Raw genomic sequence first — 25,989 nt, 5'->3', positions numbered from 1 at the left:
TGACATTTCTTTGATGTCATAAAAATATAACAGCCTTTTTTTTTTGTTAAATATTAAAAAATTGAACACAAAAAAAATTGCTCTGTAATTATTATGAAGATTATTCGAGAATCAACAAATGGAAATAATTTTAAAACCCTAAAAATGCGACTCATTTGCAGTTGCTACATTTAAGAAATCTTACTCCTACTACATTTCAATAATCTTTAAAGAAATAATAGAATCGAGCGATAAGAATTGTTCAGATCAGGTCGCGTGATCTGTATTATATGATCACTGAGCAAATCCTCTGCAGAAAATTTGCAATCTTATCATGAAAGCCTGGTTCCAATTTTATTCACGATATTCAACTTGCTTTTTTCATACCACCTCATAACTGCTCTGTTGTTATCAACATCCTCACTATTTAAAATATTTCGAAAACTCTCGAAATTCTCGCCATAATACACGAACTGATGTAGCACTAAGATATGAAATTACCAAAACAATAATGGAACTGATATTTATTTTTGCAATGTATAATTTAGCAGAAAAAAAAAGTTACAATAAAATAGTGTAAAAATACAAACCTTGAAATAACCCTATAAAAATCTTCAATTTGTTCTGGTGTTGCATTGATAGCACCAGTTGCATTGTGTGAAGGGAGAACAGACAAAGCATTTTTAAACCATAGTGTTGTAGGCTATGTATATGAAAATACATTTTTCACAATTGATAAGACAAAATTATATAAAATACAATATTACTATAGAAATAAACACTACTGTATGAAATATATATTCATCCAAAATCTAAAATAATTCCAAATCACAGCAATAGTTAGCAATTAGTCTGTTACTAAACAACATAATTGGAAGCAATCTTTCATTTTGTGTTCAGATAAATTCTGGTTAATCTTACTTAATATATTAATAAAACTACCCCCCCAGGAACCTTTAATATAATTATCAGTAACAACTTAATAGCTATTCTAAAATTTCAGAATTACCCTTTGACAAAACTGTAGCATTTCCCATAAAACATCAGCTGCTTCAGGTAACATATATGATTGAATACCCCCGGCACAAGCATTGACTAAGCCTAAATGAATATTTTACATTAAATATGAAAATTGTAAAGTCTAATGATGCAAGAAGCAGTAACTTCTGCATAATTTTTAAGATCAAGCACAACAACTCTCAAGTAGTAAGCAAAGAGTGTTAATCTGTTATTCTTATAATAACCATGTAAAGCGATGTGAAAAAAAAAAAAAAAAAAAAAAAAAAAAAATTTCAGTATGATGAATAAAAATAAACTTTGTGAATAAACACAAACACCTAAAAAAAATGCTTGAGTTTTTAAAAACTCACAACTTTAAAACATTAATTAACTTTTAGTTAACATTACTTAACTAACTTTTAGCTAACACTATTTAACTTTTGCATTATTTAAATATTTTTTATTATAAACAAGACAAAGATCTTATTTATGTGCAAGTTTAAAACCTAAAATAACATCAAAATAAAAAAATAAAAAAGTTTAATATAAATAAAAGTCACCTTTGATAATTTCTTGGCCGTATTTTCCTAATAGACTTTCAACAGTAGAAATTCTCTCTTGGACTTCATTAAAGAGTGGATTATTCTTTAAGTAAAATTATAAAAGATTTACAATCAAAACCAAAATTTTTGTGCATTATATACCTCATATTTAAAGATATAATTTTGAGCAACTGCCTTTCTAAGTATAAATAAAATTAAAACTATGAGCACTAGGGTGCATCATACAAGCAACAATTTTCAATTTTGTTTACTTCAGTTATGGCCCAATAATTTCTGTTTTCCACTTCATAAACTATGACTCCTGTAAAAATTTGAGAATTTCCTGAAATATCAGTTTAATTGGTCAACAATGCACACAAATGTTTTTCTTTTTTTTTCTTTTTTTATTTTTATTTTTTTTTTGTAATTGCAACATTTAAAACAATTAATATTCAAAAAAATTATTTATAATGAAGAATTACTAGAAAGACTGTAAAATACAGTTTAAAAAAATTCACAGCATCACTATTATCATACAAAGTACAGTACAATAGGTAGTTTTTAGGTAGGTTAATCTTGGGACTGTTCATAACTTTCTACTGTTTGTTTCCTCTTACACCTGTGCAGATTTGGAACTTTTTATTATGCCAGCCTTAACAACCTGCAGAATGTTCTGATAATTTTCTTCGGTTTTGGCTACATGCAGAAGATTTTTCACACCACATTATGAATTGTTATTGACAATATTAACAAAAACAGTTTTCATTTTTGATGACAGAAATGACGATTGACCAATTTCAATAACTTTCATTGTTGTCATAAAGAAAACTCAGATCTATCTCTAAAAAGCTGAAATTGTACCATGAATCAACAGTTACCAAAATTCCAAGTCTTATTGTGGCAGCGATTTTAGTTAGAAATTTGTGTTTTAGGCCTCACAGCCAGAAGCTTCTCACTTAAGTACTGTAATCAGGCTTTAAAGCAATCTGACTGAATATAACAAAAAGAACCATTTTAGAACATAACCACAGATGATACTTCAGTGCTTTTATAAACCTTTAGAAATTGACTTGTGTGTACTTCAGAATTTTCTGATAAAGACAGAGATCATTCCATAGAACATTAACTGCTGATCTATTAAAACCTAGAATAGGTTCTTGCCATTTGCTAATAGATGGCTCTGCTAGGACTACATATATATATCATACAATGATACATCTACGGGGAGGTATCTTTAATTTCAGTTTAATAAAATTATCACAGTATAAACAATACATTTTTTTTAATGTGTCAACATGTCTAGCTTTGTGCCAGATAAAGTGTTTTTGCGGGTAATTTTGTCATATTTTTTTTAAAAAAAAAAAAAAACTGCAGCAGAGGCACACAGAATACTTGTCAAGACATATGGTGAACATTTTCTATCGGAAAAGACATGCAGAAACTGATTTCATTATTTCAAAACCAATGATTTTGATCTAGACGATAAAGAACGCTCTAGGACACCAAAAAGCTTGAAGAAGTTGGAGGAGTTAGAGGAGTTTCTTGATGAAGATCCTTGTCAGACACTAATGGAACTTGGAAAACTGTTACTAGTTGATGATACAACAGTTTCAAAACATTTAAAAGCTTTAGGGATGATCCAAAAGCAAGGTCATTCGATGCCCTATGAGTTAAAGTTAAGAGAAATTGAATGACGGCACTTAATGTGTGAGCAAAAATTGAAAAGGAAAGGTTTTTTTGCATTGGATAGTCACTGGAGATGAAAAGTGGATCAAGTATGACAATTCCAATTGTAAAAAATCATGGGGTAAGCCAGGTCATGCATCAACATCTTATGTGAAACCAAATATCCATGGTTCAAAGCTTTTGTGTTCTTTTGTTTATTTGGTGGGATCAGCAAGGTGTAATTTGATAAGAGCTTCTAAAATCCAATGAGACTATCACAGCAGATAGCTACCAACTCCAATTAGAGCATTTGAGTCAAGCGCTAAGGGATAAATGGCCAGAATACCAATGCAGGCATGAAAAAGTGATTTTATTGCACAATAATACTCAGCCACATGTTTCAAAATCTCTAAAAACTTATTTGGAATCACTGAAATGGGAAATCTTACCCCACCCGCTGTATTCACCAGACAAAGCTCCAAGTGATTACCACTTATTCCAAACATATGCAGACACTAAAAATTGGATTAATACGTGGATATCATCAAAAGACATATTTTTTTTTGGGATGGGATTCATTTGTTACCTGAAAGATGGGAGAAAGTTAATCATTCCTGTTGGTAACAAAAAAATCTGTTCTTCAAGAAGAACCATTTTAATGGAGTACAAAATTTTGGGCATCCACTGAGCTTTGTGGACACTGACTAACCAATGCGGATTGCACTTGATTAATGAAAATGAAATGATCTATTTTCTGGATCAGGGTTCAACAAACAAAGTTCACTAAATTCCTTGTAATCTTCCTATTGGTGCTCTACAAAAGATTTAGCCCTTCTGTACATACCTTTCAAATAGTAATCTAAGAAACAGTTTGTGAATCATTTGAGAACATTCATAGGTTGAATGGACTGAGTATCTCATTGCTTCTATGAGAAAGTGTGTCAAAATGCTTCTTGAACCTTCTAAATACTGTAACTTCAACTCCATTAGTGCTGGCAGTGGTATCAAGTTTTATTTTCTGTTATTATTAGAATGCTTGGTTTCTGAAAGAAAGGAATGATCTGATTCAACACAATTTTTGCAGTCACACTTTGATTGCATTGTAGACAAGCCAGCTTGTTGATGAATTATGTAGGATTACAAAACTTTTTCATTTGTTGGTAACTAGCAACTTGTTTTCTCAGCATCTGCTTCTGTAATGGCTGATAAAAAATTATCCAACAAACTTTAATTAAATTTTTCTAGCTAATCAAACAATGTGGTTTGATGTAAAAAAATCTTCAAATTGTTTATTATTTAAAAAACATTTATTTAAAATGATGTTAAATGCAATAAAATGAGAAACTAAAAAATAGTTAAAATCATGTAATGTACAAGGCACTTTTTTGTGCTTCAATCTACATTAACAAATGTTGAAAAACAACTTCCATTCATTCACAAATATCATGGCAACATTTTGGCCAGATTTAGCAAGCTCTCATTATTCTAAAGATTCTCTTTACTAAATACTGTGGTGTGACCTAACAAAGCCCTATGCTTTAACAAAGTCCTAATGTAAGAAATAAAAAATTTTTCATATATAAAGTAAAAATTTCAGGAAATTTAGTTATTTTAACTAAATAGATATCTAGTTAAAATAACTAAATTATCTTTTCTAAAAGTTTTTTTTTATATATACAAAACTTGTCATTTTTTTAAAATTATGACTTTGTTAGGTCACACCACAGTATGCAGATAAGAATTAATTCCCTTTTGTAGATAAGAAATCCAACTCACATAATGTACCTTAAGAATGACCAATCAAGAAATTTTGGAGACAAACAGACCAAATCTTGATTGATAGCATCAAATTAAAACTAAGAAATTGATTTAAGTTTTTTATAATCGCTTATGAAAGGTGTCAAAGCAAAATTGAGATCTGATTTATGTATTGCAGATGATGGAGTTTTTTTTTTATGTAAGAAATAACTGATTCTTATTCAAAAAGTAATGCCTTATTTTAGAAAAAAATCATAATAATATTTTTATTTATGATAAGATATTAAAGTTTTTATTTTGTCCAATAACATGCATCACTCATTAATAGCAGCTCCAAAAACTGATTATTTACTGCAGAGTGTGCTATGCTATTGCTATAAATAAAAATAATGAACTACTGATCTTTGCATTTAAAAGCATAATCAAGTTACTCTAACAGTAGCACAGCTAATTAGGTAATCTGCAATTCTGGGCTTGCAATTCTTGCACTTGTTTGCAATCAAACTGGGCTTGCAATTCTTGCACTTGTTTGCAATCAAACTAGAAATACTAGCTATTAAGTGACTGTGCTGAAAAATGAACTAATGTTTTAAATTTTATAAATTAAGAAAAAGTAAGCAATTTTACAATAGAATAATAATAATTCAACAGTAAGCTTAATTTTTTACTTTATCTGAACTCATTAGTTATAGTTATATTTTCATAATATTTCACAAAGTAACTACTTAACACTAAAGGAATGTATTTGTTATAGAGCCATTATAAATTTAACCCATGAGGTGTGACCACGTTCTTTTTTGATGCACCCTAATGAGCACCTATTTCAGAGCTAAATAAATTTTTAAAAGTTTATTTTGCTTAATTTTTATCACTAACTTGTTCAACTTGTGTGCACTTGATGAGCTCCACAAAGAACTTCATAACAGACTGATTGGCATCTCGATGGTCAAGTGTGGTACCAGCTATAGCTAACTGCACTGTGGAATCTATTGAATCATTTTTTAGGAAACCTAATGTACAATTCTGCAAAAACCTAAACACAAAAAACATCCAATTATTTCTAGTTTTTAAATCAATTAAACTTTTCGTATGAAAAAGCAAACTCAGATTTGCACTGTTTATATCATAATTTAGTTCAGGTATTCATTCAAAATTTGCACAGTTCATAATTTAGAAAAATTTCAGGGACTTTCAATGCTCTTAAATTTTCAAACTGCTCCTTGATTGAAAATCATTAAGAAATTTTAACAAACATCATTTTACACCCAAAGCTCTATAATGAAACCACTCAACAAAAGCCACAGACCTTTAGGGTTTAAACCAACAAAAAGTACAAACCTAATGCAAAGTCGAAAGAAATCATCAACAGTGTCCGGGTGGAGAAGTAATCCTTTCTCTTTGGATAAAATTGTAAAAGTTGGACCAACAAAACTCTAAAGGTTAAAGTGTTTTTAAAAAATTTTTCATAAAAACATTTTTCCTTTTCAGAAAAAGTTAAACTTATTAGTAAAAAAAACATCTTAATTACCGATCATCTACTCCGTTTTTAAAATCCATAATGTTTATGATCGTCTTTTAAAGTTTGGCAGCATTAGAAATATATTAAATAGAATTTAAACAAAAATCTGCAAATGAAATCAAATCTCTAAGTCATGAATAGGGTGTCTTATAAAATTTTCAGAAATTATTGTATTAACCCCCTAAAAAGATAAAATTTCACAACATTTGATTGTTTTAAGGTCCCTTATGGTTTTTAAACTTATTTTATAAACTTCTGACTTTTCAACTCAAAAATAAAACAATAAGTCTTAAAAAAGCCTTAGTCTAATAAAATCTTATTTTTGCAATGGAAAAGAAATTTTGTTTTGCTTCACACAGAAACATCCCAGAGTTTATGAAACAGAGGACATCTAAGCACAAATTTTCAGAGTAAGCAATTTAAAAGTAAAGGTATGTCAAGCATTGGAATCAGGAAGGAAGCTGTTATTATGAGTAGTAAATGTTGTTACAAAATAAAAACAGCCAGATTAAATTACAATTATCATATTATACTTTGATTTGCTCAACCTTTAAACAAAACAATCTTTCCTATCTGCTTGGGAAATATTCCCAGTTTTATTGCTTCAGAACTTTAAGGAGGGATTTTTTTTGCATTTATACCCAGTCAAAATACACAGAGAGTGCTATGAACAAATATACTCTCGTGTGAACACAACTTGAACAAAAGTTCACTGAACATTGGAGAAACTTTTGTACCACCCAACAAGGGGATCTAATTGAAAGGAAAACTTGAGTTAAACCAAAAAGTTCTCAATGGTTAAATGAGATTTTTACTCAAATGGAGGAACGTGAATTTAAAGAACATTTTCGAGTAAATCATAAAACATTTAATTTCCTGGTTAATGAATTGCATCCACATTTAAGCAAAACTACAACAGCAATGAGAGAACCTATTTCAGTAGTAAAATGTGTTGCAGTTGCACTGCATTATCTAGCTTCATGTGAAGAGTATCTTGTTGTATCCAGTCTTTTTGGTATAGGAAAGTCAACTACAAATTTAATTGTCCATGAATTTGTTATTAATGACTTTTTGCTCCCTAGATATGTTAAATTTCCAATATCAGAAGAAAACTTAAAAGAATGTAGTAGAGATTTTGAAGCTAACTATAGCTTCAAAATAGATCAAGCAATTTCTTATTATAATTATAAAGGATGGTATTCGATTGTTCTTTTTGCCATTGTAGACTGTAGATACCGCTTCATTTATACAAGTGTTGAATCACCAGGAAGAAATAATGATGGCTATATTTTACAGAATTCTTCTTTGAAGGCAATTTTAGATTCAAATCTATTTGATGTTGTAAAGAGCTAGGTGGTTCTAGTGTTCCTCTATGTTTGATGAGTGATTCAGCATTTCCTTTAACATGTTATTTGATGAAACCTTATCGTGAGCATTTAGAGCTTAGTGTTGTTCAAAAAAACTATAATAAAGTATTTTGTGGGGCAAGAAGAGTGGTTGAGAATGCTTTTGGATGTATTAAAGCCCGATTCTGCATTATTTGCAAACGTATGGAATGTGATATTAACTTTTGTACAAAAATTGTTAATGCTTGCATCACTCTTCATAACATTTGTGAATACTATAACAATAATATTAGAATAAAATGGCTTATACATTATCATGGTGATGACGGTCTGGCTCAACCGAATATTTTCTACTGTTGGGAACAATGGACCAGGAAAAGTTATTCGTAACTCTATTGCTAAATATCTTTATGAAAAGGACCAATAAAGTAGTGATAAAAATGTTTTTTGTGCTAAAGTAATGTGCTAAAGTTTAGGAGCACATAGCCCTACATAAGCTTATTCATAAAAAAACAAGCTCTTTAACAAAAGGGATAATAAAATCCAAAAAAACTTGCTTTTGTATGGGACCCTCTAGGTTATGGACATTTAATTTTAGCTCTCAGAGACAATTATTAAAAAGTTATGCAAAACTGTTTGATGCTAATTTTTATTACTGCAATATTTTATTTAGTTTCAGGGAAAATTGCTATATCATACGATTGAATTCTATTTACATTAGTTAACATTTATTTAAGCGATACTCCTTTTATGTACCATCAAGCCGAATTTGCGTATGAATACCACAAGGAACATTTTGTTCTGGTAACATTTCTTCCGGAATAATGTTCCACCAAACGTTGCTCGTGTGAACATGGTATTACTTTCCACGTGAAAAACTTACATTTTAAAATCAGCTGCAAAAAAAAAAAAAAAAAAAAAAAAAAAAAAAAAAAAAAAATTATATATAACAAATAAAAAAAGGGCACCTTAAAAAGTTGTAAGAGTGGTTTTTGATAAGTTAAATTGGTGCCATATTCATCCACTAAAATACTTCCGATGTAAAGCAAGCATGAATGTTGATGTTCAGCATATAAATTATTAATCTAAAATAAAGTTAGCATACAATTATAAGTAATACATAATTATATTAAGTGATAAAATTATAATAAGTAACATAATTATAAACAATTATAATAAAGAATATATAATCATAATAAATGATATATAAGCATAATAAAATATATATAATAAACAATGTATAATTATGATAATATATAATTGTATGTTGTCTATTTTTGCCATTATTAATACAGTAAAATTCAGTCTTAACTTTAAATGAATATAAATATAATTTAAAAGTGTGGCAAATTAAAAAAAAGAATGTTAAAATTTTTCTTGAAAATAGAACAGAAAATTTTTTGAATTTCAAAACAACTGTAATTTTAACTAATAAAATAAAAACAGAAAAAAGCAGCAAACATACAAGATGAACAAAAGGGTCCAAAAAATGCATAAAGTCAGGGCCGATACATCTAATAGCAAATCTTAGGCACCTAAAAAAATATAGCACAATGCAACATGATTTTTTTACTGAGATTAAAAAAAAAAAGAAAAAAAGATTGTAAAAAAAAAAGAATAAAATTACTGGTAATTAAAATGAGATAAACCGACATCTAGGTACTTTAAAACAAAATTAGCCAATAAATTATTTAAAAGCAACAACTATTAATGAAATACACCTGAAATGCCTTTCCATAATCTTTTCGTCTGCTTTAAATTTTTCAACAACCATTTTGAATAAATCCCAAAGCTAAAGTTTGTTAATCAATCAATATTAAACCTTTGCTAAAGTTGTGGAAATGAAGTAAATAACAGATTAAATGCTTAATCATTTTAAAACTCTAACCTGTTCTATAACTTTTTTGCAGGGGTGGGGTTGACCATTTACTGTGTTCACATGAATATTTCTAAAAGTAACGATATTTAATAAATTTTTATTAGACTTTTATTAGATTTTGTTAAATTTTAGATATTCAACCAATATTTCTTTTTATAAAACACCAAATTAGGGTAAATATATATTTAATGGAACATGAAGCAAATGTACTCAATAAAGTAATTTCAAAAGTAAATATAGAGGATGGTGAAATACAGAAAAACTTGCCGGAAAACACTTGCCAGCCTATCCAAATACTTTACAGGATCTCCACTTGATTTACTATTTGCTATCTGAAAAAAACAAACAAACAAACATTTCTGTTTAAAATAACTTTGCTTTATTTTTAAAACAATTTAGTGAAATTGAAACATAGTGGCTGTAATGGGAAAAAAACACAGTGAAAACTTTAACTAAAAAGACTTAAAACCTCATATAAAGGTTGAACATGTGGGGTACAAAGCTTCATAAGACCATTTGTTATATCATCAACTGAAAGAGCTGACAACACCATTGCACAACCTTGAGATTAAAAGTTGGTCAAAATTATAAGATAAACACATAAAAATATTTAATTTTCTTGGAAAGGAAATTTTATAGTAAAATATGTAGAAAAAAAAAAAATATTACCTCCTAAAATATTAATAATTCCCTCATTATCAACTGATAGCAAGTCCACTGCTTCAGAAACCTGTTTTTGGAAATTTGGAAATACAAACAGCCATTGTTAATAAATATTCAATAAAAAACTACTTCTTTTTGTGAATCAACATTAGTAAATAATCATATTTAATGCAACCACAAACATAGTTGAATGTTGAAACTTGATTTTGTGATAAGATGAACTATTCAGCTAACAATTGTTTATCCATCTTGTTACACGAAGTAATATTTCACTAAAACTAATGAATTCAATCAATAAATTATACCTCCAATAGGACAGGAAACATTACATTCATTTTATGAGAGCATTTTTGACAGAGTTTTGATATAGCATGAGCAGCCATTTGTGAAAGATCTTTATGCTGCAAACTTGTTAACAGATACTGGAATGAAGCATCTAAATATATTAAATGAAAGTAATAGAAAAATAATTATAAAATTTAATAAGTTGTTACATACTTTCAATAAATAGCCATAAATTACCTGCATTAGTCTAAAATTATACTATTTCAGGAGACTAACTATAGAGATTATGAAGTTTTTGAAATTAATTTTGAGTTTTGCTTCTAAAAAGAAAGCAATTTATTTTTTTAAATATTTTTAAATCTATTTGGTTTCTGGTTTGAATTTTTATAAAAAAAAAAAAAAAAAAAAAAAAAAAAAAATTAAGATTTTGCTGCAATTATATTCCATTCCTCTTGTTGTTGGTTGAATCTGTTCTGGGAAGAAAACAGATAAATGGGAAAGGTTAAATAAACACAGGGTTTTTTAATTTTAATGAAATTTTCATCTTTTTAAACAGGAAATGGGGAGTATTTAATGAAATATTAGTGTTTTAATTGTATATACATTTAATTATAAATGTGTTACAAAAAGGAACCATAATGCATTTAATTCTTGAGATATTCATTTCAAGCCATTTAAAAATATAGTGGATTTTTCTGACTCTATGGGGTGGAGCCCCATCCTGCTAGTACACAATTTCGGAATCAGGGTCAAAGTTAGAGACAATCCATGGCCAGACAGAGTGTTCCAAGAATTTAATTTACACATCTGCATTTATTTTGACCACTAAAATAAAAAAAAAAGAGGTGTCTTCAAGGTATTTGAGGCCACAACTCCAAAAATCATCACAAAAGCATGATGTTTTATTGTGATCTTGATTCTAATGGATTCTGAAACATCATCTAGCTTTGAGGTGTTAATGTAGCAATCAGTCCTGCTATTTGACACTGAATCCATAAGTTTTTTTTTTATCTGAGAATTATAGGTAAACCTCTCTTAAGGATGAGACAAATATCTTATCTCAACTTTTTTGGCCTTGATTACTTCAGTAATGAGGTGCCTTTTGCATCTAGCTCTAGACTCAGATCAAATTTAACAACATTTCTGATTGTGTGCTCACTCACATAGAGTTTCTTGGCCATCTTCCTTGTTGATCAAACTGTTCTCTAATAAGTCCTCACCACTTTCTTTTTTCTCTCTATACAACCAAACTTTTTAAATTGATTTAAAATATCATAGTTATTTAGTTTTATCACAGTATGTTTAGCTATCCCAAGTCTTGATCTTATGATCATCATAAAAAAATCAAATTTTTCATTTTATTACTTGTTTATGTATGAATCAAAGATTCCAAACCTTGAATCAAAACAATGATTCCTGCAAAACAAAATTTAAAAAAGGGTGCTAGAGTTAGAGGGGATTTTAAGGGTGCATGCTGTACTTCAGTCAATTCTAGGAAAACTGTCCCTAAAAAACTAAATCCTATAATAGCCTACCTACCTCTAAGAAAATCTAAACTGACTCTAGCCCCAACTCTGAAATAGGGCTTCTTAAATGGGATCAAAAAACCTTTAGCAGATAAAAAAAAAAGATTTAACAGAGAGTAAATGTCAACTTTATGCAATTTAGATAAAACCTTTTAAATGTATGCTTGCCACCTATGGAACAAACAATTAGAAGTACTGAATATTGATAGTTATATGTTATTTACTTATTTCTCTTTCTTGATTTAAATCATGATTTTTATTTCAAATATAAGTATAAATTAAAAGTATAAAATATAAGTAAAAATTATAAGTATAAATATAAGTCGTGAATTAATTGATGATTTAAACGATTTAAAACAAATCAACCCTGTTATTCACATTCCAGTGAGAATTTTCTTCATTTGTAAAAGAATTTCTTTTCTTTACTTCAAAGATTCTTTTAAGAAAACCAAATTGAAAAATGATTAAAAAAAGAAACATTTTTTTGTTTACAGAATAAAATGTTTTCCTTTCCATCATAGTTTTATAAAGTACTAAGAAAATTGTTTTGGATTACAGTTTGTTTTTTTTTGAAATTTTTCTTTGGCCGAAAAAGAGTTAGAAATATGTTTTTTTGTTTGATTAAAAAGCATTTTTTTATCCCTGAAAAAACAAGTATATTATTCTACATCTAAATAAATCTATATACTAATTTTATATCTATATATATTTATTTATATATACCTATATATATTTATAAATATCTATACATTTAGATTTCTATACATTAATATCTATACATTTAGATATTTATACATTATTTAGTAATTTGTATAAATCACTTGATGACTCAACTTTCTGAGTTCAAGAAATAAACAACTTACTGAGCACTTCATCGTTCATCAAAATCCAACTAGCTAAATCTCCAATCAGTACCACACAGGTGTGTCGTACAGCAATATGAATATTTGCAGGCAGATTTAAAATCATATGTAGTAAATGCCCTGGGGTTTGTTCATCTCTAAAAAAAACACTTTAAACTTTTTAGAGAAAAATTATTTTATAAGCATTGTAATCATCTTAAAACTTCCAATAAAAAACAACTTTTTACATAACTATGTAACTAACAATACCATCATGAAAAGAATTAAAAAAAAAATCGATTTGTTTTAGAAAATCAAGTTTTAAAAAATTGCAGAGAAGTAAAGAGCAAAAAGTATTACGGCTTCACAAATCTTGTCATGGGATTCATTACAAAAATCTTTGCTTCTAGTTTGTTCCATGGCAAGTTTTGGTTGTGGATGCTGTTAAAGACCTAAATGCATAAAAAACAAAAGTGATCGGTAAATTAAAACCACCAAAATCCATACAAGTTAAAAACCTCTTTCTGTCTTACTTGAGCAAAACAGATAGACGAGCCAATAATAAAAACAACATCATGTATCACATCCAACACACGAAGACGATACTCTTGAAAATCATCACCTCGCTCAGGTATTCCTTCCTTAAAATTAAAAAATGCAATACCAAAATCATATCAAGTATGAAATAAATTCCTTCACATTTTTAAGTTGCTTTTTGGAAAAAAAAAAAAAAAAAAAAAAAAAAAAAAAAAGAAAAAGCACAACAAGTAATTATTACATACATAAGATTCATCAAATTCAGCCCGCTGGCATAGCAGAAATATTAGCTTTTGAATATAGGGTTTAAAAACTGAATACATATCTGGAGCTGTGTTATCTGCAATATACTCAGAAAAACGATACCAAAAATTGAATGATATTTCAGAAACCTAAAACATTTACTTTAAAACACTATATTTGTATTGTACTAGTAACAGGAATATGTAATTAGGAAATTAAAAAAAAAAAAAATACAGAGAAAAAAACACAGATGATTAATTATCAAAAGTAAGAAAGCAGAAATTTAAATCTAATCATAATTAAACATAATTAAAACCTCATAATTTGGATGCTCAGCAAGAGACAAAACCAAATCTAATGTTTGCAAACTGCCAGCTCCCTAAAAAAAAAAAAAAATACAAAAAAAAAAAAAAAATACAAAAAAAAATTTTAAACATATAAACAAAAAATCAACAAATTTGTGTGGCTTGAGTTCATTTTCCCCTTTGTGAAAATGACAAAGTTTTAAAACCACACAGATGGTTTGCCCAACCATAACTTTCTCTTTAAACTTTTTGTTTATAGCTGCTTTTTGCTAAACATCAGGTTTTGGTCCTTTTGGAATTATATAAGAAAAATTCTGAGAAGTGGGGGGGGGGGGGGGGGGGGGGGCATCAAACATTTCAGTTTGCAGTAGGTTTCATCATCCAATATAATTCACTTTTAATTTCCTTGAAACCTTCTCATAGCTTCATAATGACTATTGCTTTATAATAACTATTAATACACACACTAATGTTCTTGATAAACATTAACTTGTATTATTTGATTAAACTGTTAAAACAATTTTTGACTAGATTAAAAATTTTGAAGTTTGAAGCCAACAAAACAGCATTGGTGTGAGAAGTTATCTTTGACAATCCAATTGCTTCAATGCATTTCCTAATCTTGTCAACATCAACCAAAATGCACTTGACATCTTTATTTTCTAGAGCTTTTACAAACTGTAATGCTGTGCTTACTTCAATATTTTTTGACAATACTTTGAATCCTACAAATCTTTTGATAAATCCTCCAATTTTGTCAACAATGGCTTTGCTATACATGGTGGCAAAAAAAAGCCCATGCAATTATCTTTTTTGTAAATATGCACATACAGATATTAAAAAAGCTGCTACTTACTTCTCCAGGAGTTGTAAGTATTGGATCCATGAATGCTTCCCCCATTTCTGCAAATATTCTAGCATAGTTTATAGATCTGAAAAAAAATAAGGAAATACGAAATAATTTTAACATAAAAAAACTTTAAGTAAAGAGATTTTTGGGAAAAGGCAAAAATAAGTTTAATGCTTTTAATACTCTTAAATAAATTTGATACTTTGTTAAAAAAAAAAAAAAGACTGAACAAACTAAATGCATAAATTTAATTTTAAGAAAATTAGAAAAATACTATTTTATATTAAAAAAATAATACAATGACCTATCTAAATCATCATTTTTCACAGCCATTTTGAATGCAGATGGTAAACTTGAAGACACAAAATTAAAGCAGGCTTCTGATAATGGAAACTGATTTTGAATATCCTTTAAAATATATATTAAAATATAATAAATTTTTTTCCATTAACCATTTCAGAACAAATATCATATACTATAATTATAGAGAACTAAGCAATAAACACTAGATAAAGACCATATAATAGTTTATGAGGTTGCAGTCATAGTTTTTAATCTAGATTTTCTCTCATCCTCTAATTTAAATTCACCTTTCTTACTTATTAAATTCTTCTTTCTTACCACATCAATTTGTCTTAAGCTTATCAAATTTTTTAGTTTTACCTCACTTATTCAAAAGGGGCACATAAAGAGGCATTCATTTATATTTTATATAGGACCTATCAAAGTGTTGAGTCTGTTAAATTACTTTTTGAAAGCAACCAAGATAATAAAATACATGTTGGGAAACTTAGAGCAAAACAGAAAGTTGACAGCTTAATTTCTTGTATTAGTATCATAGATAGTCCTTTTCTAAATATACAAGGGTAACTCAAAAATTATGTGCACTTTTGCCATAGCATATATTTAGTATTATCACATATGTTCTGTGCATACATGTTAATAATACATGATAAAACATGATAATACATGATAATAGTTGGTATAACATGATAATAGTTGGTATATAATAGTTGGTAAATAATATATAATATATAATAGTTAAATAATATATAATAGTTGGTATATAATAGTTGGTAAATAAAACATGATAATAGTTGGTACAGTTGTGGTCAAGTGATTAAAGTTTAACACTAATAGTGCCAGTTAGCTTTTTGTCATTATAGCGCAAACATGGATGCTCCACTATCAGTTTGCACCAAGGAAGAACAAAAAGCTATTATCCAATTTCTTTTGTCAGTAGTATCAGAAATTTATTCATTGGAGGCTCTTATCACAATATGGGGACAATTTGCTTCAATATAGAAATGTTTGATAAACTTAAATGTGGTCTGACAAGTGAGATGCATGAAGAGGGAGCAGGATACTCCTTAACCTCTATCAATGAAGAGAAGATTCAGCAAGTTCAACATATGGCAATAGCAAACTGGCAAGTTACTATTGATGATGTTACTTGTTCTCTGCAGGTTAGTCATGGGTCTGCCTTTCAAATCATCCATAATGAAATTACCAAACATCAAAGCCTATTGTTGAATACAGTTTTGTTGTTGCATGACAATACACGCCCCACACACTGCTGCTCACACCCTTCAAACCATTAACAATTAGGTTTTGAGGTGCTGAAACACCCTCTCTACAGCCCAGATCTTACCTCTTCCAAATCTCTCATCTTTGGACCGCTTAAATATGGTTTATGAGGTAGTGATTTTCTATGGATGAAAATGTGAAATAAGCAGTATATATTCTAACCAAGAACATTCTTCTTGGCTGGAATATTCAAACTTGCTGACCAATGGACCAAGTGTGTTGAAAAGCAAGCAGATTATATAGAAAAATGATGCATTTTTTATCATTGCTATTGTTGTTAAATATATTGAATAAACCAAAGTGCATATAATTTTTGCCCCTACCATTTATAATCTATATTTCACAAAAGAGCCAATTTTGCATAACTCATTATTTCAATGTCTCTTTTTTAGGGTAAGTGCTTATCTTGAATGGAACATTTCAAAAGGGAATTGCTTAATTCAAATATTGACTTTTAACCCTAGCTCTATTTTAACAAGAGCAGTTAAAAAAAGCCAAGCATTTATTTAACTCTTTACAGTACTTCCACTATATTACTTGATATAGAGAACTTACCCCACAAACATAAAGAGCATTGCATAAACAATCTGTAATTGCTCCATGAAGATTCTGGCTAATTGATTCACTTAGCTAAAAATAAACACTTATTACAGTAAACTTATTAAATTACAAATTAAAGAAATTTTTGTTAAATGGCATCAAAATAAATTATGTTTTCACTAAATCTGGTGTAGAAAATAATTCTAATAAATAAATCTTGGAGAATGAGTAAATTCAGCTGAAGCATATCCAACGATACCAACAACACTCCAGGTAAGCTATCAAAGCATTTTTTTAAAGATTCACTCAGCTTTTCAGATCTGTTACCATTAAACTATTCAATCTAAACATTTGTTGAACCTGAAGTTTGTCATCTGAAAGTTCAGGGGTTAATTATAAACAAAGTATACCCTTTTCGATCTAGATGTAGTTTTTAAAACTTTTTTTTTTAACAAAATAAATGGTTAGATAAAGTACTAGAAATTAAAGACACTTACTAGAGAATTGAAACCAAGTTTTAACAAACTGCTTTTAGCAACTTTGTCAGGCGGAAATGAACCAAGTGTCAACCAACTTCCAAAACATTGAAACAACTATTTAAAAACAAAGTCTGTGACAAAACGGTGGAAACATGAAAACATCACACAAACTTAAACTGTTAAGTGTATGCAATGAAAGTGTGACAAACGATGCAACTAAATAAAGAAAATTTTGTCTTAACCATAAAAATGAAAAAATTTCTTTAACTGCTAAGATATTTAAATAATATCTTTGTAATTTTAACAAAACAAAGTTTTACTTATAGAAAATTTTTAAAAATAATTTTTAAAACAGTAAAAGGTTGTAAGACAAACTTAATTGTTAAAATTTTTCTAATTAAACAATTACTATATCATAGGCATTAAATAATAAATAATGCATAAAAAATTTAACGTAATAACAAGTAGATAATAAACCTTTTGGAAATGTACTGCAGTTATTTTATAAAGCAATTAACTATTGAGAAATCAACGTAGAACAGTGAAAAAAATTGTGTTCTGATTTTTCCTGTTTCACACTACATTGGCTTGATTAACTTCCTAAACCAAAAGCAAGCTATAGCATTTATGAGATATGATTTATGACTACAACTGATGTCATGGCCAAACTAAATCAACACATTTAAACTCTATTTTGCATGAATTTTTCATGTAAAATAATGATATCTTAATAAGGGATATAAAAAATGATGTTGAAATGATGAAGACAAATTTCAGAGCAAACACTACATATATTTTATTTAGTATTTAAATTTCACTATAATAAAAAGTAAATAAATATAAATACAATAATTATTGTTAAACTACATACCTTACACAGTGTTCTATCATCAGAGGGACATATTTCTTGGCATTTCAGCTAATATAATAGTGTTATTTTTAAGTTGTATTTATTTAATGATCACTTCAAATAAAATGTTGTAAATTTGTTAAATTAAAATAAAAAATAATTAAAAATAATAAAACTAGCAGTTCCATTAAATTAAACCAGATTTAATTCTCATTTAAAAAATAATTCAAAGCAAATAAAAAGGGTAAAAGTTATAAATGTACCAGTAACTCAAAGACTTGATCAGAAGAGTTTCTCAGCGATTCAAGAATTTCATTTCTTCTGTTTGCTCCTATACGAAGATTCTCATTCTCAATCTAAAAATAAAACATATTTATTATCAATAAATGTTGTTCAATCACTGAATTATACTTATCTAAATATAAAAACGATCAAAACACGTAAAGATCAAATTTTAAAACACGGTTATTTTAAATCATTACCTCTTCTGGCATTATCATGAGAATTTCTAGTAAAATTGAAAAATGTTCTAGCTTTGTTGAGAACCTGGAAGAAAAAGATAAAACTAAGGCTGTACAAAAACACACACTAGATACATCAAATACCCCTATATCTGAAAATGTATAGAACTGAACCTCAATAGAAAGCTTGCTAAATTTCTTTTTTTTTTTTTTAGGATTTAAGAGGTCTATCTTAACTTTAAAGGCTTTTTTTCTTGAAAAGACAAATTACAAAAAAATACTTTTAAAGAGTGAAACCATTTTGCAGTTGTCATTTAATCTATTTTAACTGGTCTTTAATTAAACAATTTATATAATTTATCTTTTAATGTATTCAATGGAAAGGTTTTTAGACATAAAAAGATTTTTTGACTGAATTCAATTTAAAGATCGGAATTTGTGAAAAACATTGATGTTTTACAAACTCCAATCTTTAAATTGAATTCCTTAGTTTTTAAGTAAGTAAAAAAAAAATTTTTTTTCTAATCTTTAAATTTGTACATAAATTTGATTTATTGAAAAAGTGTTGCTGCACTGTTCTGCAGCTTAATTATTATTTTCTAGCACCACATCTAAAATCTAAAGTTGAGACAATTACAAAGAGGAACTTTTCAAAGGACAATTACAAAGACAATTATTTTAGATTACAAAGACAATTATTTTACAAAGACAATTAATTAAAAAGACAACTATTTTACAAAGACAATTAATTAGAGGCAATTACAAAGAGGAACTTTTTATGGAACTTTTCTTAGTAACTTTGGAAGGATATGCAGGACATCTGGCCACACCTACAGCATTAAACTCAGCAGTCTTGATTGAAGACATCCCTGAGTGGCCAATTTTTGTTGTCTATCTAGAGAATCATTACAGAATCTGAAAGCAATTAGCATCATAAATTACTGTGCTGAAAAAAAGAGTGTAATATTGGTATTTAAAGTTGAGTATTTTTTACAGCAACCTTTTGCTACTTTAATTTTTAATATGCAGCTTGCAGATCAGCTTTAATTGAAAGTTAAAGCTTGCATGCACATCAGCTTTAATTGGAAGTTAAAGCAGATGTTGTTCTGTATTAAACTCAAAAAGAAAATACTCTGTATCAAAATATAAAAAAAGTCACCCAACTATTTGTATTTTTTGCACTTTTGTTGTAATTATAATTTTTAATATATTGCTTTGTGGATAACCTAAAGTTATTTGAAATCCATGTCATTTTAAGTTTAAGTTATTTTAAATGTATAGTAATATAGAAATATTAGAACAGGGTCAACTTTAAGGTATGCATTTCAAAATTATGGGGCATTTGATGTACCCTAATACATGCCTTTTCTTTATAGGGCTTGCAAACAAAATTGGTACACCATTCTTATATTTTTTATTCAAAATATTTGCGTGCTCAAAATCTTTTTAATTTTAGCAGCAAAAACGGCTGAATATTCAGTTATACCATCAGTGTCATGGTGGAAAATAGAATTGCTTTAGTGCCTGTTGTTTTTACTGAGATATAACGATGATCCACCGTGACCATTACATCTGTACACAACAACCTTGAAATTTCAAATCATAAGGTTGGAAATATCAATTGGGTGCTAATGAGGACAGTCCAAAAGATTAGAAAAGCAATTTGAAAACCAAGAATCCAAAGGCTGTTATCACTTACAAAAACATGGAGAATGTGTAGAGAGTGAGAACTTGTGAATTTGTCAAAAAAGTGCAACAAACTGAAGCACCTAAAAGAGCCCAACATGATCTGGTTTTTCTCCGATGTTTTGTCAAGACTTAATGTATAATAGGCAGAACATATGGTGAATTGCCATGAGGCCTCAGGACATGTCTCACATAATGAAAATAAGGTTTCTAGCAACTGTTATGGTATTTGGTGTGGTTTCAAGTGAGGGTGACATCATACCACAACACTTTTGAGAAGGGCGAACACTAACATCTATCTGAAGGTCATGGAGAAGACAGTTCTGTCCTGGATTCAACAATTTGCTGGTGACAGGCATGAGTGTGGCAGCAAGACTCTGCCCCCTGCCATGTGTCTGACAGATCTCTGAATTGGCTGGCTGAGCATTGCTACGACTTCATCAGCAAGGATAGCTGGCCTCCAAGCAGCTCTGACCTGAACCTCATGGACTAATATGTGTAGGGCTATCTTGAGGCACAAACAAGTCAGCATGCTCATAACACTAAGGCATCTCTAGTGAACGCCATACTTGATGACATTCACTAGAGATGCCATGGTGTTATAAGACATGGGATGCACTAGAGACAGGGAAATGGGATGCACTCGAGATGCCTTGGGGTGACATGGCCTTGATGCCCTGTATAGTTAGTTACCATGGTTGATTTAAAATTGGTGATAGAAAACAAGCTTAAGAAATTAGGAAAATTATCAAACATAATACTCTTTTTATATTATAACCTATGTATTTCAATAACAAAGCATAATAGATTATAGATTATAAATTAAGTTTTAAAGATTTTTATGACATCTCTACTATATGTATGACATAAATAAAAATGTTCACCTACTTTTGAACTAGTTCCCCTACAGGATTTTCCCATTGAGGACTTTGCAATGCCATATTTGCTAGCGCTAAGCATAACTAAATGGAAATTTAAAAAAAATCCTGGTTTCAACAAAACATCTGCTTCAAAAAAAAAAGGAAAAAAAGAAAGAAAAACAATAGATAAAGAAAAAGCTTTCATTTCATAAATATCAAAAACCTCATTGAAAAATTAACACAAGTTAAATGGATTTATTTCTAAAAAAATTCAAATTTAGGTGACATAATAACAACTAGAAAATTTCCATCAGCTAAAGTTCATCTATTAAAAAACTGTTTATTTCTACATTGATAAAAAAAAGTTTGTTTTTAAATTGATAAAATACCTGTGTTAATGTGGCATGTGATGCTAAGGAGTATTGTAGAAGATGTTCAATCAAAGAATCACGCAAGGCCTACATCAAATACTTTTACCAAAATTTTATGAAAATTTTAAACTGGTAATAAAAGAATTCTATTAAAGTTTTGCGTTGATAACAGGCCAATTTTTTTTACCATGAATGGTACTAACTTTTAAGTTTTACCACGCTACCATGTAAGTCAAAAAAACAATAAAACAAAATTTTACCAAATGCTGTTGCTTTGGCAGCTCTGTGAAGTGATATTGTATCTGCAAAATAAGACACTGTGATTTATATTGTTTCAAATTAAATACTACCTGATAATAATTTTAAAAATAAAAAACTATGGTAGTTTAAAACTAAATACAGCATAATGTAAGCTGTAAAAAATTCACTTTAAATGAGTTTTGCATTCTCATTGGAAAGCACTTGTACAACTATCATTTTTTCCCCATCATTTGTATAAACAAGTTTGCAATTCTTTAAGTTCAATAATTAAAATTAAGTATTAAAATTCAATTAAATTAAAATTTAATAGTAAGTAATGTTTAAGAATCATTATGCTTTTAAAGTAATTAATTTAAAAATATTACAAAACTTAAAATTGTTGAAGTATGCTACTGGTAGGTGCATTCAACAGTGAATTTGATGCCCAAAGTTTGAAATACAAATCAGAGTACTTTTCCAATGATACCTAGGATGCCATTACTACACGGTTACACCTAATGAGCTAATAATACTTCGATCTGCTTACACTTACCACACAAACTTAAAATTATAGCAGTTTAAGAGCTCTTCACTTAAAACTATATCCAAGTGTTATGTGTGTGGTGCATCTAAGGTCCTAAGGTAAATCAATCTCTCCTAACCTAAATCAACCTGTGTGATTTTAAAAAGTGAACTTAGTGACACTTTAAAAATTTTGATTACATCTCTTTCTATACCTTAGTTTTCATTGTTTGGGCAGCAAAATAGATAGATTCTTGGTCACGATGCTGACGCAAAATCTGATCAGACAGTTCCCAAGCATAGACCTAGAAGGAACAAATAAATATGATAATTTATCAATAAATAGTATAAAACTTACAAAAACAAAGCCCAGTAATAAAAACATTCACAAATGGCTGATACCAGATTTCAGCACCCAAAAACACATAAGATTCAGATGGATTTGTTTAAAACATTTTTACAGCAATTTTTTTTGTTGACTTGTGTAATGAAATTAATAAATAAAAAAAATCAATAATTAAAAAATAAAATAACAAAAAAAGCAAGTTACAATAGAAAAAATAGTTTCACTAAGCTTTTTATGCATGCATGAATGCTTCCATACATACATACATACATACATACATACATACATACATACATACATACATACATACATACATACATACATACATACATACATACATACATACATACATACCAGCAGTTGGAAGAACGCATTCCAAAAGAAAACTCGTTCCTAAATATGTTTTCTTTTTCTCTTAGATGAATGTTTGCCTTGGAGCAGCTTAGAATCATTTTTTGTATTCAATGGAATAAATGGCAATAATATAAATGCGAAATGTGTTTTCTGTGGCCCTTTAGGAAAAGAATTAAGTACAGCTAAAATTACATCATCTAATTTAAAACGGCATATAAAGGTAAATAAATGTTAGTGTGTCCTACTATTTTGAATTTAATTCAGTTAACTTATTTTGAATTATGTATGAAATAAAATACATACTTAGCATGCATAGTATCATTCTATGTACCTCATACAAGCGCATGCAAAAAAGAAATTATTGTAAACATTAGGAAACTTGAGTAGGTGCACATATTGGTAAACATGTAAATTTAATAACTACACCATGTTGAATAAAGAATGTAATTCTTTGAATTTGCTGAGGTTTCAAATTTGATTTACTTATTAGTAAAAACTAACAATTTAAAATTTTTCTTTTTTTATTAGAGAATTCACCCATTCAAAAGGGTTGCTTTTGAAAAAGCTATAAATGAAGGTAAAAAAAATGCTTATGTTAAAAAGAAAAAATAAAGTTCATCAGAGAATGTGAAGAAAGGAGTGGTTCAATCTACTCTTGAGAAATATGCTACCAATAAAGTAAATGAGAATTTTAAATTAAATCAAAAAAGTTTAGATCAACTTGAAGTAAATTTTATTGTTAGTGAAACACAACCCTTAAATATAGTTGATAAACCATCATTTGTGAATTTGGTGAAATTAGGTCTTCCTAAAGACCTAAAGATTATTTGTAGTAAAACTTTAAAACTACATATTAATAATCTGTATTTATCAATGATTGAAGATATTACTTCAACACTTAGAGATGTTATGTATGTTGCAACCACAGCTAATTGTTGGAGTAAAAGTAAAAGATGTTATATTGGGGCGACTTGCCATTGGATAGATCAAAAGACTCTTCAGCGCATTCAGTATCTTTAGCATGTAGTCGTTCATCATTATGGAGTAAACAAAATATATCAAAAAGTTGCTGAAAAAACTAACAATACATTAGAGGTTTATTTAAAAACGCCAAACAAAACAAGATGGAAATGTACCTATGATAGCTTATTACAAATTGAAAATATTTTTTTAGACTCTAATGGACATAACAAAATGAACAATATAATGGATTTCTGAAAAATACAAAGATTCACAAATCAAGAAATTCATTTAATTCATGAATACTGTGAAGTAATGACTCCTCTTGCCCAATCTTTAGACTTTTTACAAGGAGAAGAATAAATGTTCATGGGGTATTTGTTATCGACACTTTATGCTTTGGATAAAAAATTAATTATTTTGTAACAAAAAAATATGAACTTTTGTGGTCCACTTGCCAACACAGTACGAACTTCAATTAAAACTTGATTTAGTACTATTTGGGAAAAAAAGAACTAATATTATCATCTTGTTTAATACCATGTTTTAAATTATTATGGCTTGATGGTGTCAAACATTTCACAGCAGAAGCCTGGCTAAAGTCTTTGTTTGAAAATGTGGATCTTAGTTCTAAAGCTTGTGAAATCGAATCCTCTTCACATACAGGTTCATCTAAAGAAGACTTTTTCTGTTTACCAGTGGAAAGCAACTTAATTACAAATTTTGGTATTGTGGAGTTGGAGTTATATTTAAAATCACAGTCAAAAGAGTTAACTGTATTATTACTATACCCAGCATTATTAAAAGTTTTTTAGAACTTAACACACCTCTTCTGTCGAGTGTTCCGGTTGAATGGCTATTTTCGACAGGGTCTAATGCGATGACTGAAAAAAGACATATATTGTGTGACTCTCTATTTTAAAAATTAGTTTTATTGAAACAAAATAAAGTTGGTGTCTAAAATTTTCTTTGTCTTTATACTTTTTACTTGTTTTCTAAATCTTTATTTTCCAGTAACACTTTTATAATGTTCATACTTCCAAGCTAAAATTAACATATCAATTTTATGTGTATAAAGTACATGCAGAGGCAGACTAGGCCGGCAGGACACAAATAATGTTAAAAAACTTTTTAAAAGTAATGATTAAGCAAAACACTTTAAAAAAGCGCCTTATTTTGTCATAAATGTCCTATAAGTAATATCATTTACTATGTAAAAATAAGTTTAAAAAAAGGAACGAAGTAGGAACAAGTTCCTTTTTTGATTAAGGAACAAGGAATTAGAACAAGTTCTTACTTTATGAAATGAATGGGGAATGGAACAAGATCCTTTTAAAAAGGAACTTTCCAAACACTGATACATACATACATACATACATACATACATACATACATACATACATACATACATACATACATACATACATACATATATTTTATTAAGTAAAAAATTTATCCAAGTTTTAATACTTCCTTTTCTTATATTTGATAAAGCAGTGTTTTCTTTTTAAGCCATAAAAACATTTAAATGAAATATATTTTTTAAGTTTAATTTTAGTCAAATATGAAAAATATAATTTATAATTTTTACACCCAAACTTACGGACTGCTGGAACTCATCGAGCCATTTTGAAGCTTGTTCTTTACCCTCTATTTTTTGAGAATGGTACAAAGCATCTACTGCACTGTAAACGTGTTGCAATGTAGGTTGTTCCATTGTGTTTTAGTTAGACACTGTTTAACAAGTATTTTGTCATTAAAAAAATTTATTACTAAGATCACCTATAATATTAGT

General features: G+C 28.5%; 1 protein-coding gene and 1 pseudogene across 1 annotated transcript; one reads left to right on the top strand and one right to left on the bottom strand.

Moving 5' to 3' along the window:
• Positions 1-154: 154 nt before the first annotated feature.
• Positions 155-25,989, bottom strand: LOC145181164 (transportin-3-like). Its single transcript, XM_090071916.1, has 31 exons — positions 25,798-25,989; positions 22,750-22,839; positions 22,033-22,074; positions 21,791-21,859; positions 21,430-21,503; positions 18,877-18,940; positions 18,658-18,750; positions 18,416-18,463; positions 17,563-17,658; positions 17,081-17,155; positions 15,243-15,346; positions 14,945-15,020; positions 14,100-14,162; positions 13,786-13,932; positions 13,537-13,644; positions 13,364-13,455; positions 13,025-13,161; positions 10,656-10,786; positions 10,357-10,417; positions 10,157-10,248; positions 9,955-10,019; positions 9,697-9,757; positions 9,530-9,600; positions 9,274-9,343; positions 8,777-8,893; positions 6,282-6,376; positions 5,820-5,976; positions 1,539-1,623; positions 989-1,080; positions 570-682; positions 155-463 (listed from the first exon to the last, which is right to left on the bottom strand). The coding sequence occupies exons 1-31, from the start codon at positions 25,909-25,911 to the stop codon at positions 403-405; spliced, it is 2,763 nt and encodes a 920-aa protein (XP_089928042.1). The 5' UTR covers positions 25,912-25,989; the 3' UTR covers positions 155-402.
• LOC149879118 (uncharacterized) lies at positions 23,369-25,009 on the top strand (annotated as a pseudogene).

The sequence above is a fragment of the Hydra viridissima genome, unplaced genomic scaffold (genome assembly GCF_058129835.1).
Source record: "Hydra viridissima isolate aposymbiotic clone 2 unplaced genomic scaffold, HvirCarnegie_v1 scaffold_14, whole genome shotgun sequence".
Classification (NCBI taxonomy): domain Eukaryota; kingdom Metazoa; phylum Cnidaria; class Hydrozoa; order Anthoathecata; family Hydridae; genus Hydra; species Hydra viridissima.
Note: the sequence above shows the minus strand (reverse complement) of the source record. Positions and strands in the feature narration are given on the sequence as shown.